This window comes from Bicyclus anynana, chromosome 13 (assembly GCF_947172395.1).
Source record: "Bicyclus anynana chromosome 13, ilBicAnyn1.1, whole genome shotgun sequence".
In the NCBI taxonomy this organism is placed as follows: Eukaryota; Metazoa; Arthropoda; class Insecta; order Lepidoptera; family Nymphalidae; genus Bicyclus; species Bicyclus anynana.
This window is the reverse complement of record NC_069095.1, coordinates 8889273-8906178: the sequence shown is the minus strand read 5'-3', so window position 1 is coordinate 8906178 and position 16906 is coordinate 8889273. Positions and strand designations below refer to the sequence as shown.

Below are 16906 nucleotides of genomic sequence, written 5' to 3'. Positions count from 1 at the left end.
CGTCAAATATCAAGTATCTCGTATTACTAGCCGAATACGAATAATCGAAATAATATCAAAATGTTCTGAGTCATATCATTTAGTTTTGCATAATTTTACCAAACTGTCTACCAAATATATTTTTACCTACTACACAAATTTACAAATTGCTGTTTAACCAAACACAGAATAGTACTGTTACATTTGTGTGATACTTAATTTAAACATTTATACGAACGAACAACGTTTTGACGACCTCCGTGGCGCAGTAGTATGCGCGGTGGATTTACAACACAGGTTCGATTCTTGGCGGGGCCGAGGTTTTCTTAATTGTTCCAGGTCTGGCTGGTGGGAGGCTTCGACCGTGGCTAGTTACCACTCTACCGGCAAAGACGTACCGCCAAGCGATTTAGCGTTCGTACGATGTCGTAGAAACCGAAATGGGTGTGGATTTTCATCCTCCTAACAAATTTGCCCGCTTCCATCTTAGATTGCATCATCACTTACCAGCAGGTGAGATTGTAGTCAAGGGCTAACTTGTAAAGAGTACAAAACAAACGAACACATTTGCTATGCTAAAACTAAAACTCCTTACGAATTAAAAGTATTATATTATAATATTTACAGATATATAAATGTATTCATGATATGCAGACTAGAATATGGTATATAAAATGAGGTCGTGATAGCCCAGTGGATATCCTCCTCTCCTCTGCCTCCGATTCCGGAGGGTGTGGGTTCGAATTCGGTCCGAGGCATGCACCTCCAACTTTTCAATTGTGTGCATTTTAAGAAATTAAATATCACGTGTCTTAAACGGTGAAGGAAAACATCGTGAGGAAACCTAGCTAGGCATACCAGAGAATTTCTTAATTCTCTGCGTGTGTGAAGTCTGCCAATCCGCATTGGGCCAGCGTGGTGGACTATTGGCCTAACCCCTCTCATTCTGAGAGGAGACTCGAGCTCAGCAGTGAGCCGTATATGAGTTGATAACGACGACGACGACGAGACTAGAATAACGTTCAACCGATTAAATATGCAAAGAATATAAATGGTTCTAGCGCGGAGCGGTCATCATTTATTTGTGTTCATTTCCCTGGAACAGTGTCGACCCAATACCTAAGCTTAGCAATGACTCAATAACTTGTTTGCAATTGTTTTGTTTATTTTGACAACCTCAATTCCGTAGTTGTGTAATTGTTGCTATAACCTGGAAGGTTGGCATTCGATTAATTAATTCCCAACTCGAATGAATATAACATAGTATAATTTTCTACATTGGCTTTTGTGTAATAAAGTGGTTGGTTTTTTGAACTACTGAATGGATCTAAATGCTTAGAAGTAATTCACGCGTTATATTTGGTTTATTTTTCAAAACATTCATCATCATCATCATTATCAGCCGGTGGACTGCTGGACATAGGCCTCTTGCATGGACCTCGAAACACAACGGTCTCGAGCCACCAGCATCCAGCGGCTCCCTGCAACCCGCTTGATGTCCTCAATCCAACGAAGAGGAAGAGGGTCGATTAAAACTGCGCTTTTCTTTTAAAAAATTAGTTAAAGTTATTTAAAATTAACACTTTGATAGCGTTTTAGCGTTACGGTACGATGCCGCGTACAAATAACATATTGAATGAAACCTGATACCTACCTACTATTGAAGTAATATTTTTAAACTACAAATATCTCTTTTCCAAAAGGAAGTCAGCCAACGCAGTCAGTGCATCAAACCACCAACGCTATCAAATTGTTAACCTATTTCGCAACTACTAGCGCCATCTAGTTGAAAAAGGTTGAACGATTTTATTTAAACACTAGCAGACATCGCGCGGATTAACTCGCGTTGTTCTCGTTCCCGAAGGAATACGGGGATAAAATATAGCCTATATCACTCGGGGATAGAATAGCTTCCCAACAGTGAAAGAATTTTTTAAATGGGTTCAGTAATTTCAGAACCTATTCAATGCAAACAAACAATCAAATCTTTCCTCTTTATAATATTAGTATAGATTGAGAAGACGCACACATAACGGCTTTTCAAATAACACATACGAATTAATAATAATACTACGAAATCAAAAGTGTTTTTTTTTTTTCAGAATTTGGCCTACTGGAGTACGTTGAAACTACAAGTTTATATCATTTATCATCATCAAGCCTATGTCTGCCTTATTGGCTTATTAATTAGCCTAGGTAAGTGGTTTCGGATCACTAGGTCCAAGGTTCCATGCCTGGGTAGCTGTCAATAGTTGAGTTAATTTTCTTGTAAGAAATTGTTATCAGCTAAAATTGTCCGCGCCTCGGAACACGTTAGGCCGTCGGTCCCGGGTAGTAGTTAATGAATTTAACATTATCACTCTTAAGCCCGCCATACCGCATTGAAGCAGCGTGGTGGATCTAAGCTCCAAATTATCTCTCCTACAAGGAGGCCTGGTCCTATAGTAGACCGTTAAAATAGGACAACTTTTTATAATAAACAGTAAATAAACTGTAAATAATTCTAAAAGTCAACACAAATATGAATAAATTTAAATATAAAGCTAAAAGGCCAGCTATTCTTATTAAGAAAACAGGGTCACGGCTTTTTCCATAATGGTTTGAAGGGCTCTGTTCATCTGCTGTTTTAAATTGCTTTTAAAGTAGATTAAACAAGTTTACATTAATATATTATTCATTTCAAGATTATTTCAAGTTATCTCCAAGGAGATACGGTATCGTCGTCGTCGTCATCAACCCATATTCGGCTCACTGCTGAGCTCGAGTCTCCTCTCAGAATGAGAGGGGGTAAGGCCAATAGTCCACCACGCTGGCCCAATGCGGATTGGCAGACTTCACACACGCAGAGAATTAAGATATTTCTCCGGTATCCAGGTTTCCTCTCGATGTTTTCCTTCACCGATTGAGACACGTGATATTTAATTTCTTAAAATGCACACAACTGAAAAAGTTGGAGGTGCATGCCCCGGACCGGATTCGAACCCACACCCTGGAATTGGAGGCAGAGGTCATATCCACTGGGCTATCACGGCCTTACGGTACGGGGGGATACGGTATAACGGCAACTTAATTTAATACTAACTATTTTATTATTTAAAAGATTACTTATTATTTTACTTTAGAGACACGGCATTGCGACAGCCAAGTTAAAAACAGAAGTGTGGTATTACTTATGTTTAACAATGTTAGAATTATCTTATACTAGCGGACGCCCGCAACTTCGTCCGCGTGGAATTCAGTTTATTACAAATCCCGCGGGAACCATGGATTTTTCCGGGATGAAAGTAGTTTATGTGTTATGTAAGTGTTAACTCGGCCTAGTCAGTAATCTGGTAAAACGTTTCTTAAACTTAATAAGTCAGTAACCTGGTACAACGTTTTTTAAACCAAATACGTCAGTAACCTGGTAAAACGTTTCTTATACTAAATAAGTCAGTAACCTGGTAAGGCTGCAGGTTAGCGTAGTCCACGAAGTGCAGCAACCTGTCGTGCACGAACTCGACGGGCTGCGCGTCCGCCTGCAGTGTGACGTCAGCTGACAGCGGCGTGAACGTCTGGAACCGAACATATCTCATGTTAATGTCACTCATATATCATCAAGCTTTGACTTATATGCACGTCTTCCCTACCCCTGAATTTATTAGTTACAAAAAATGCGATAAATGAAGAACCGCTCGACCGATTTTGTCCATACTCACATAAGCCATCTACTAAATAGTTCGAACAAAGCCAAACATTTGGTTTTTACAAGTGAGTCCGTTCTTGAAAAATTACAACGAAAAGTGGCATTGTTTTTTATATATGTATACATATATAGAATATATAGATTATCAGCCGATGGACGTCCACTGTTGGACAAAGGCCTCTTGTATAGACTTCTGAACACAACGGTCTCGCGCCGCCAGCATCCAACGGCTCCCTGCAACGCGCTCGATGTTCTCGGTCTACCTAGTGGGCCGACTGCACTTACCAGTGCGGGGTCGCCATTCTAGCACCTTGTGGATGGATCCCCAACGTCCATCGGCTCTTAGGACTATTTGTCACTCGTTGCCGGTTTATAAAATGGATCACTGATTAGATCATTGTCATATCCCTGACGGGACTGTAGCACCGACTTTTTATAGTAAACTAGCGGACGCCCGCTACTTCGTCCGCGGAAACTTTCAACCCCAATTTCACCACTTCAGGGAGTTGAATTTTAAAAATTCTTGAATCACATTATATTTCGTATATTATTATGAACAAATAAAATTTAAAATAAACAAATTTTTAAAACTTTTAATAAATTTTAACCTCTATTTCACCCCCTTCTATTTTTATTTTAAGTTCAAAAAGTAATTAATGTTTTGCTCCATGGTCCCATTTACCATTATACCAAAATTCATCCTGATCGGTTCAGTCGTTTTAGCCGTGAAAACTTAACATACAGACAGATTTTCGCATTTATAATATTAATATAGATGGCGACTTGGAGCTTAAATCCACCATGCCGGGTCGATTGACGATTGGTCTGTAACGCTATCAAGTGTTAATAACATTAATCGAGATATCGTGGGCTGCTACTATGAATTTCTTAGAAGTAAGAAAACATTTTAATTTTTTATAGCCCAGATTAACTTAACCTTAGTTATGTAATAAAGGGTAAATGGTAAACAAAACTAAACAAAAAAAAGAAATATGTATTCAAAATTTCTAAATGCGAAACGAAAAGTTCTCGACGGCAGACCGCGCCCGATCAATCTAATCAGTATTCTATGCGGCTCGAGTTGAATAACAACTACAAAATCACCTTCAAAATTCAATACACTTTGCTATGTACATACAAAATTAAGTGGTTGCTTATAGGTACTTCGAAAAACGTCACGGACTAGATTAATGTAAAACAAACTTCTATTTCAAAGAAAGGTGACGCCGATCTTAGAAAAACATTTGGCGAAAAACATAATATTATTTTTATATGAAAAGAGTGTTATTTTTAGGCAAACATTGTGTCAAACACAGGTTTCAGATAAATTATTGAGAATAATATATCTAACATTGGGTCTAAAGTGGTATTAAAATCCAGACCTTACAATTTTAAGCCACCCAAGTAACAGCTGGTGCTTTTAGGCTTCTTTTGAGCCTGTAGCTTTTTAAAGAATCTATACTGTAGAATTTATGGAAAAAATATTTAATCAGAAAATCCAAATATTCCAAAATATGCCATTAATCTCGGAGCTACCGAGACAATGAGACTCTCCAGTCCTCATGAATGAGGATCGTAATCACCTCCGTGGTTTTATTGTTTGACTATCTGACGCCGCGCGGTTTCACCCGCGTGGTTTCCGTTTCCGTAGGAGTATGGGGATAATATATAGCCTATAGCCTTCCTCGATAAATGGGCTATCTAACACTGAAAGAACTTTTCAAATCGGACCAGAAGTTCCTGAGATTAGCGCGTTCAATCAAACAAACAAACTCTGCAGCTTTATATATTAGTATAGAGTATAGATTTGATAAGAATAGATTTCAAAAATACTGAATCGAATTTAAATATTTCATAATGCATGGAAACCAATTAATCGCTAATAAGCGAGTAACATACTCGTACTATATTTTATCCCTGTACTCTCTTTGAAATGGAAACTACGAGGGTGAAACCGCGAGAAAACTGCTATATTGCTATATTGTATGGACCCAGGCCGTTTTAAAATGTACTGGCGCTTGTCTTCTTCATTTGATCTAATCATGTCAGAGATTAACGTCAAAAATTCTGTCGTCCATTTTGTGACGTCACTAACACACTTGATGTACTAAACGTCGAACTAATTGTTAACTATATTTTTGTCAAACGCTCCATTTGTGTGGGATTTATTATAGTGACGTCATGAAACAGTTGAAAGACTGTCATGGCCGACAGACGTTTTGGCTAGTACTGTCAAAAACATATTTCAGTCTGGTAGAATGATAATGAACTATTTAAGACCATTAAAAAAAGTGTCAACTAGCCTATGCTTGTTTAGCATTGGCTAGTCCCCATAAAAATGCGTACACGTGCAATAAATAAAGATACGTATGGAACCCATAGAGATAGTGACGCGCACCGCTGGGAGGTCGCTCGGACACGTGAGAACTGAATTTCATTAACACCATTCGCATTCGCTCCCATTACAAAATATTTGCACACATTAGTGACGGCTGATAAGGCAATGGCGTTTAGATATTAATATGCGGGCTTCGATCATATTACATTTACGTGAATACGTAAACGTAACGTGGGTACTCGTGGTGTTAACTAATCGAAATTTCAATCAGTCATTAAAAAAAATCAAAACAAACGGACACTACACATGGACGATTATCTGAACAGTTTCTACTGTTCAGTTAAAACTGCTGGTTTGTAGCATGGGTTAACCCGCCTTAACTTTTTTTTTAAATAAAGCCTGCAGACTTGACGGTATACTATACATAGTGTGCGGCTCCTAGTAAGTACAATAATATCAATTATGGAGTTTGGAAGGAAGCAAGTATCAAGGCTCCACATCCTCAATTAGCCAAGTATAAAACGTATTTTTTTTATATTTTGTACATGATGTCATGAGAAGTCATTGTCTTCAGTCACCAAAGCGCTTCGTTTCAACGCTTTAAAGTTCTCTTTAAAAAACCTTTAACGGTATTTTTCGAAGGGTTTTGACGGCTTCCGTGGCGCAGTGGTATGCGCGGTAGATTTACAAAACGGATGTCCTGCGTTCGATCACCGGCTGGACCGATTGAGATTTTCTTAATCGGTTCTGGTCTGGCTGATGAGAGGTTTCGGCCGTGGCTAGTTACCACCCTACCGGCAAAGACGAACCGCCAAGTGACTTAGCGTTCCGGTACGATGTCGTGTAGAAACCGAAAGGTGTATGAATGGATTTTCATCCTCCTCCTTATAAGTTAGCCCGCTTCCATCTTAGACTGAATCATCACCACTCAGATTAAAAAAAAAGGTTGCCACAAAGCAAGTAAATGGCCACTAGAGACATGATTTCTCATGATGATATGAAGAGACAAAAAAAAAAAAAATACGGACCCACCTACCTACCCCTACCCCGTCTTCTTTGCTATAAACCTCACGGAGCCCGCGATCTTTTCAACGAATGCAAAACCGTGAAAATCGGTTCGTGCGTTCTGGAGTTATAGCGTCAGGAAGGAAAACCCGACTTTTTTTTTATAAAAAGTATCCTATGTCGTTCTCCTGGCTCTAAACTACCTCCCTGCCAATTTTCAGCTAAATCGGTTCAGCCGTTCTTAAGTAATAAGTGGAGTAACTAACACGACTTTTTTTATATATAGGTATACCTAAGATTAATAGAAATAGGTCAAAGGTATCATAATTATTATACGATAAAATACATACGATTACTATTAACTCGATTAAAATACACTTCAAGAGGCTATATATGTAACAATTCTAAACTATATGAGATATATTGTAAATTCTATGGAAGCGTTATGCTTAATGTATTTGTTAAAATAACCTTAAATTTAAAGTGCCAGAAATATAAGTATGACTTAGGACTAAAATAAAACTAAATTGTAGTAGGTACTGTAATTAGCACAGTGCTAGGTATTTAGATAGTGATAACAATAGATCAAACAACATGTTTAAACCATTAAACTTTGGGCGGTAGCATAAAATAAGATTGTTTTTTAACCCACTCACCATAATTTCATTACAATCAAATGAAAACAATACTTGAGTCGATGTGAAGTACTGCTATGCAGATTGCAGCTGCTGATAACGTTGATTGTTTTAATTAATTTTAATTTAAACTTCAACAAAAACGAATTCAACTTTTTGGCTAAGAGATGAGATTTCAAAAACTCAAAAAAGTTACGCCGACGTGAAATACCAAATACAGTTTGTGGTGCCATCTATCTAAGGCACTCGCAAGTATTTTTATACTAAAGCGTAACGCCATCTAGCGTTAACATAAGGCAAATTGAGTAAATTAAAAATAATATGCTTACCAAAGCGGGCCATTTGACTTCTTCCTTTTCTAACTTTCTAGGTGCCCAAACTAATGTTCTTTCAACTAAAAACACACGAAACGTTCTACGCGAATACACTGGCACCCATTCCCGGCGTTGCCAATCTACGCCATCATATTCCACCAACACCTGGAACAATCAAAGTAATTATTAATGTTAATTTTTACCATTTTTTAAAGATAATTTATATCTAAAATTAATGCGCCATCCTGCCAGTAGTAATTTAAAATTAACTATAAGAAAAATTCAATACTTTAGTGCAGCGCCATCTTTCGCCGAGTAGCCACACTTCGATGGCTTACATGACTGGTTAGCTGTCACCGTGCAACTCGTTTGTATTTATGCATCTTGACGCTAGAGTGCGCTACAAGTTACAAAATTATTACATTCTTCGGAAACCCCGCCCAATTTTAAAACTTTGACCTTGTAATAATAAATAGTTGTCAGAATGAGTTCTCAAAAAAGTAATAAAACACACAACATTTCGGACTGGTACTGATGGAAGCTATAAAATACTAAACAAGCAAGTATGTAGGAAATATAAAATCTACAAATCTGTATAGTTTTGGTCTTCATTATGTCGGTAAATAAAGCTAAAATATACATTGAATAACATTTATAATATAACAGTAAGTTCGTCCCTAGTGCTAGTTAATGACAAAAAAAAAACACTAGGTACACAACACATATATAATATACCTACATAATATTCGATATATTTACCTATTAAAATATCTACATGAGAGTTTTAAACTAGCTGATGCCGCGCGGTTTCACCCGCGTGGTAGATTTGTACTGGAGCTAGGTTATTCCATTTCCTTCGTTAACATAACTAATAGAATTTTTAAACCATACACGTATCGTGTAATGATCACTACGACGACCTCAAAACGGATAAAGCTAACGGTTTCAATGTCAGAATGAAGTAAACACATAAATAACAAACAAGGTAGCTACAAGTAAGTAGCTATGTGCTTAGAAAATGGTATATTTCGTACCAGTATGTACATTTGTAAATTCTAGCATTAGCATTGCAGCTACGTATATGTATATAATACTCCTACTAGGTATATTATGGCTTATCAGTAAATGCACTGAAGTGAACTAATTGCTACTTAATTATACATGAATAAGTAGATATGTACGTGATATAAAACAAAGCAAAAGTCAAAATAAAACTAAATAGGTATACCTAGCTAAGACCCAATCAGAATTTTCACCCAAAAAAAATTAATACGTAGGTAATGTAAGTTAGTTTGTAACCTAATGTCAACCACTGACGATCAAGAAATCTCACATATCTGCAGCGCTAATGTCTTGACAGCCGATAAAAGTGATCGTGCGTTGGTCGCGATGTACATGACGACATCATATGCCGATCGCGACCAACACACATTCAGTTTTATTGGACGTCAAGCCGTTAGCGCTGCAGACATTTAAGATTACTTGATCGTCAGTGGCTGACATAAGTTTTCCTGTATTATGTGTATAAGTATGACAGTAATGACCTACTATAAACCTACCCGCGTAGTTCTCTTTCCCATGTGAAAACGGGGATACTTGTGATCGTACAAATAAGCAAAAAATCTTTATCTTCCTACCTATAAATAGTTTCATTTGTAAATTTACTCTACCGTTGATTCACCCAAATCAATACTATACTCTCTATATGTATGTATGTATGTAGGTAGGTATGAATTTAAGTTGTAAATATTATGAAATGAAAATGATAAAACGCGGCGTTATCACGATTTCATGTTTTGTATGATTAGAAGAACGTAGGTATTTAGGTTTATTCAAGTAGGTATTATACGATAAGTAAGTATCATAAAACTTTTTTTTTCTATTTATTTATTTACTAGCGGACTCGGTCAAGCTTCGCTTTGACCCTACCTTACTTTTTTGCCAGTCTATTGAAACCAGTTTGGGGCACAATGGCTAGATGGCTTCATAGACAGTAGTAGAAACAATGGAATAATGTTAGGTTAATACATTTAGGCGGCCTCTATTTTATCCCCGTATTCTTACGGCAATGGGAACTGCGCGGGTGAAACCGCGAGGTTCTGTTAGTTATTTAATATTATAATAATAATATGTTCGTTGAATGGTGAAGAAAAACATCGTGAGGAAACCTGCATACCTGAGAATTTGCTTAATTCTCTGAGTGTGTGAAGTCTGCCAATCCGCGTTGAGCCAGCGTGGTGGACTATTGACCTAACCCCTCTTATTCTGAGAGGAGACTCGAGCCCAGCAGTGAAACGAATATGGGTTGATAACGATGTTCCTTGGTAACTTCCACGGTGTCTCCAGGGCTGGATTGTTTTTGTTTGGCGGTTCAACGCGGAAACGCATTCTTGGTACAATTCCAAATGCTAAAATATTTATATCAGTAGTTTAATTTTAATTAAAATAATCATTTGTAATACATACGGGCATACGCTTATGATTTTATTTCGATTGCGAAAAAAAAATGTTGATCAAGAAGTTAATTTTAGCTAGAACATCGGCTTGTTTCGTCAAAAAAACTGACGTGTAGGTCAACTTCTACGACCTTTAAAGTATCGATAATATACATACAGCCGAATATAGAACCTCCTCCTTTTCGGAAGTCGGTTAACAATAAGTAAAGTCCTCCGTCCCGTCTGACTCTCTGTCTCTAAAACTAATCAACGGATTAACATGCGGTTTTCACTAATAGATAGATTTAAGAGGAAGGTTTAAAAAGTGTAGGAAACAGTTGTCTGATACGGATATCACGTGGCGCGCTTGTTTCCGTAAAGAGTGGGGAGTTAGAGAGGGGTAGCGATCGGTTGGCGGGAACGACTTGCGATATAAGGCGCTCGTCGTTCGCCCACTTTTGTCTTTTTGTGGCGTTCGAGCCGTCCACATTTCTTGTTGTGTAATTCTTTATGGGTTACTTGGAATAGGCGGGGAGAGAGACTTGAGTAGAAAAGAGGAGTGTTAGTTAACTGTCAAAGGCGCCTTTAACCTTACACACAACGTTCACAAGTGTGTAGCTCCACTCAAGGTCATTCTCTGCCGTTATAGGGTCTTATTTTGGTTACAGTTTGATTTGTTAATTAAGTTGTCCTGATAAATATTGTGAATTAACCTTTGTTTGACATTGGTTTTCTTATTTTTGTAATCCACAAAGTGAGATCTAAGTCTACTAAAAATAGTTATGTCAAGGTTTTGTGTTATTTGGTTGGAATGTGATGATATTAGTCATAAGTGTCGGAAAGTGTCATCAAACCTTTCGTTGAAGAAGACACTGCCTAATCTAGAAAAATTGTAATATTTATTAAAATAATGCATAATGCAATATTTTTCTTTATTTTTGATTTACCAAAAATCCGCGATGGATATTAATCTTTCAAGAATATCTTATCGTCAAAAAAAATGTTACGTACAATGGAAATAATTGTGTAACGGCCTCCGTGGCGCAGTGGTATGCGCGGTGGCTTTACAAGACGAAGGTCCTGGGTTTGGCCCCACGGCTGAGCAGATTGAGGTTTTCCGAATTAGTCCAGGTCTGGCTAGACCTTCGGCCGTGGCTAGTTACCACCCTACCGGCAAAGACGTACCGCCAAGTGATTAACGTTCCGGTACGATGTCATGTAGAAACCAAAAAGGGGGTGGGTTATCATCCTCCTCCTAACAAGTTAGCCCGCTTCCATCTAAGATTGCATCATCACTTACCATCAGGTGAGGTTGTAGTCAAGGGCTAACTTGTAGATTACAATGCGGGTAGAGTCATGGGCGTCAGCTAGTTAAAATAAAAAACCTATTTTACATTTTGAGCGGCAACATCAACCACCATTAGGGTTTACTTTGAAGGAGTAGTAAATATTACGTGTGTAATTAAGTTATTGTAATTCGTATTGTAACACGCATCAAAACCACAGTAGATATATTACAAGCAGTATAATAACTCGGCCATATTTTTGAAATAAATACCTACAGCCGCACGCTCCGTAAACATGTGATAGGGCTGCCTGCTTCCAGCATTTTAATTACATTTGCCAACTTTGTGTTTCCATTTAGTTATGTGATTGTAAATATACTTTTTTTAAATAAACAAATAAAATACTTTGTAAATTGTAGTAAAATAGGAAGTGATCAATAAAATGCGTGTTGTTTTTTGATTGGTAGATTTAAATAAGGCTGATACTAATCAATGATCTTGAAGGACCTTCATATATTTATTTTGGTGATGCCATCTATCTATTACCACCACACTAGGTGACCAAATAATAAAAAATCGGTCAAGTGCGTGTCGGGCCACGCGCAGTGTAGGGGTCCGTAGATTATGTTAGCACTTTGACCCCTTATGTAATGTACAAAAATACCGATAACGATACCCCCACACTATAGAATATACGATAAAAAATTGACCCTGACTTGGCATGTAGGGAAGGAACTACAAAAAACAAATTGAGATTGACCGGGTTCGCTAGTAGTTTAATAAAAAAATCTGGATAGGTATATTGATATCAGCTGGCTCTTTACTTTTTTTATTCAAATACATTAAAGTATGAGCAACACAATAATGTTGTTAAATTCAAACAACTTCTTTACGTAACTTCTTTATTACCTTAAAATACAGGTAGGTATACAAAACATACATGTCATAAGATTTAAATCTATGTATTACATAATAATCAAAGAAAACAACCTAAATGAAGAAGTTAATAAATAATTATTTAATAATATTATATTAACGTTTACGTCATTTACCTATTTACACAATTTTATCGTTTAAGCATTTATTTATATATATATTTATTAAATTATGCCTTTAGAATACAAAATATTAATCAAACTTTATAAAAATAATAACTTTTTTCCTAGTCGTCATAATTAAAAAATCCAATACACTGCGTTCGTCACCGCGGCACAGTCGCAACGGTCTTCACCCCACGATCACCCCACGTACGAGCTGCGTAGGTATAGCTCGCGTTTCGACCTTTAGTATGAAGTCAACCTACTGCTTGTAATATATCTACTGTGTCAAAACGTTGTTATGTAAGTAGCTATGCTGACTCATCGAGCATTCAGCACAGTAATATGTTTATTTATAAACATTATGCGGCGTTTCATTATTATGCCCTAATTTTGACGTTTGCCCTCAAAGCGATGACATTCTTTCTGGTACGTAAGTAGGCTTTGGGTAAAATCTTTGTAAGTACATTTAATTTTGATGTAAATGCAATTTAATTTGACCTAATAAAAGCTCAACAAAAAAGTATAACGTTAAACTTTTCGTATCTCAACGGAGAATATTATAAAAAAAATTCCAACGAATCGATAATCTCCTCCTTTTTTGAAGTCAGTTAAAAAAACTGAATTCAATCCTTTTTTGAAGATGGCGGAAAATGCACATAGGAAATCTTGCCACGAAGCCAAATTGCACAATAGACAGCACGAGTGCTACAATAGCTAATTACGTGTAGTGGCACACACTAGTTTTCTACGACCATGATAAAATAAATAACAGAATTAAAAAATTTGGTAAATAAGTAATATACATAATATTGGCGTTGGGCATGGTCTCCTTGATTTTGTGTATTGGTGTAGCCTCCTAGATTTTTCTTTTATAAGGAAGTCTGAATTTTTGTAGTCAATGACTTGGAACTATTGAAATATTAAAAAAAAAAACCATTGTAGTACGGTTTACATACGGTAATGAACATTACAAAACAACCTGTAGGAATGAATCGCTTTGTAATATGCTTTGAGATTTTATATTGAGAAGATTACGAAATGCGAGTAGAAACATTCGTTTAAACAACGAGAAATGAGAGTATTTTGTTTTTTTTAATTCTTTTACAAGTTAGCCCTTGACTACAATCTCACCTGATGGTAAGTGATGATGCAGTCTGAGATGGAAGCGGGCTAACTTGTTAGGAGGAGGATGAAAATCCACACCCCTTACGGTTTCTACACGGCATCGTACCGGAACGCTAAATCGCTTGGCGGTACATCTTTGCCGGTAGGGTGGTAACTAGCCACGGCCGAAGCCTCCCACCAGCCAGCCCTGGACAAATTAAGAAAATCTCAATCTACCCAGCCGAGGATCGAACCCAGGACCTCCGTTTTGTAAATCCACCGCGCATACCACTGCGCCACGGACGCCGTCAAATAGTATAGATTTTTCAAAGATTTAGATCACGCTGAATAAAGTAACAATCCACGTTTATTCAGCGTGATCCATCTCAAATGTTCGCTAACAACCTCACATAAAAGTTTAAATTACAAAGGCAAGTACTGCATAGATTCAATATGACATCTCGCAACTCGTTCCAGTTGCAATGGCACAGCGGTGGAATACGAAGCCCTACGCACTCGGCGACCTTGTCACTGTATACTTATCACGTAATAATACTTATCTACACGTATCTAACCGATTATTATTCACTCATATCCACATACGTACACTGGTGATGTTAACGTAGACAATGGATTGTACTTGTAAGTGTTACTTGCACTAACTAAACTTTAAATGAGACTGTTCATTGGTTTAGCTATATGTATATGGCCTTAGCTATATATGGCCTTAGTTATTTAACAGATCATCATCATCATTTTGCAAAACGTTTTCAGGGGAACAGACAAGATTTAGTATCTTTCAATCTTTCAACCTTGTCAATTTAATTGCCCCATATCATATCAGAGGGCTTATCATGTGATCAAACGAAATATCAAGATAAATAGACAAATCTCTTTCGTTGCATTTGGAGTTGGGTCGAAAGAGACTGGAGACTAAACCTAATTATAATAAACCTAACCTGGAGACTAATTTGATGGCCTCCGTGGCGCAGTGGTATGCGCGATGGATTTACAAGACGGAGGTCATGGGTTCGATCACCGGCTGGGCCGATTGAGGTTTTCTTAATTGGTCCAGGTCTGGCTAGTGGGAGGCTTCGGCGGAGGCTAATTACCACCGTACCGACAAATACGTACCGCCAAGCGATTTAGCGTTCCGGTACGATGTCGTGTAGAAACCGAAAGGAGTGCAGATTTCATCCTACTCCTAACAAGTTGGCTTGCTTCCATCTTAGATTGAATCATCACTTACCATAATATTTAGGTTACAATTATACTATATTGTACTAAATACTATATTAATACACTAACCGTTAATAAAATTATAAAAAAAACTACACGTTTATCTCTTCTATCTCTAGGAGATCTCCCTTATTGATAAGATCGCCATATTCTGTATTAATTTTGCCGTTTGTATGTATCTCATGTGTGCAATAAATTTATCTATATACCTATCCTATACAATATACCTACAGTATACACAGTTAAGTAAGCGAGATATACTTCGCCATTTACAGCAGCCATTTGGCCGAAGGACTGTCGTTCGTTGTGATTACGGTCGTACCCCTTAATAAGGAAGGTAATCTTGTTGTGTATGTGTTTTACATATAAGTGTATCCATAATAAGACACGGCAAAGGTGAATTAAGGAAAACATACCCAGTTTAAAATAGTAAGCCATGAGTATTTACAGAGTGCAAAAATTGTAGTCAATAAAAAAAAAGTTGATATATTCAAGCGATAATCACCCAAACTGGTGGAATGACGACATCAAGCGAGTCGCAGGATGCAGGTGGCTCAGTATCGTGATGTTTGGAAGTCCCTACAAAGGCCTATGTCCTGCAGTGGACGTCCATCGGCTCGTTTCACACCGAAACCGCAAATCTGACAGAACATATCCTTCCCTCTACGTTTCACTCTGAGCATCTTCAGGAGATGTTTATTCTACAATGTTCGTTGAGGTATGTAGACGAGTTTCTGTCGGATCTGCATCTGGGTGACCTTGTCGCTTAGATTCTATTGGTTCCACCACAAAGAATAGCAAAACAAATTAGTTTTTCAAATTTATTTTAATAAATATTTAATAGCGTGCTAGTTTCACCGTCTGTAAGCCGCTCCGACATTTATTAGTCCAATACAAGAAATCCCTTAACAATATTAAAAATGACCTCAACAAGCTAGCGAAAAAAAAAATTCGATTAACGAAAAAATTTAAATCGGCATCGGAGAGAATAGGTAGGTAGGTGTTTGAAAATACAGGATTTTTTTAAATAATAGATTTTTGAAAGTTTTTTAATAGAAAAAAATCGTACCAGTACTTTCGAAGATTAACGTGGTAAATCAAACAAACAAACTTCAGCTTTTTAATATTAGTAAAGACCTATCTACTCGTACAAGTGATATCGCTAAATCAAAACAAAATGAGAATCGAACACGCGACTCGTCTCGAGATGAAACATACATATTAATGAGGTGCTGTTCTTTGTTACATTATTTATGAGTTTGAGAATAAGTTTCTTTTTTCGGTATAACAGGTGATATTTAAAAATGTAAAGAATGTGTTTAAGTGGCAGTTATCTAACTATACTCGCTGACTATGGGCCTTATTAGAAGGCTCAAAGTCACTCAGCGGGTGATGGAGCGAGCTATGCCTGGATTTTCTCTGCCTGATCCAATCAGAAATGAAGGGATTCGCACACGAACCAAAGTCACTGACATAACTCAGCGAGTCGCGAAGCTGAAGTGGCAATGGGCAGGCCACATAGTTCGAAGAGCCGATGGACGTTGGGGTCTCAAAGTGCAATGGCAACCCGCACCGGAAAGCGCAGTGTTGGTCGACCCCCCACTAGGTGGACCGAGGATATCAAGTGGGGTGCAGGGATCGAGATCGTTGTTCTCCCTATGCCTATGTCCAGCAGTGGACATCTATCGGCTGATAAGGTAAGGTATCTAACTATTCTCGCTGTAGTCTAATAAAATACATTTTTATTGAAATTAGGTTTAGGACGTATAGTCTTAATAAATTAGGATTTCAGTTCACAGTTCACGACATGGTGCCGCGATTCACGATAATAGTACGTATTATGAAC

The 16906-nt window shown here is 37.5% G+C and overlaps 1 protein-coding gene across 3 annotated transcripts in view; it reads right to left on the bottom strand.

Annotated features, from left to right (window-relative positions):
* Positions 1–16906, bottom strand: part of LOC112051327 (lysine-specific demethylase 3A) — a 239103-nt gene that overhangs the window by 177843 nt on the left and 44354 nt on the right. For 2 of the 3 annotated variants that reach the window (XM_052885108.1, XM_052885110.1), the window contains exons 2-3: positions 7972–8121; positions 3420–3533 (exon numbers count right to left, since the gene is read on the bottom strand). In XM_052885108.1, the coding sequence (XP_052741068.1) occupies positions 3420–3533; positions 7972–8121 (264 nt within the window). Of the gene's footprint in view, positions 1–3419; positions 3534–7663; positions 7683–7971; positions 8122–16906 lie in introns of those variants that run through there. The other variant, XM_052885111.1, reaches the window with a different exon arrangement.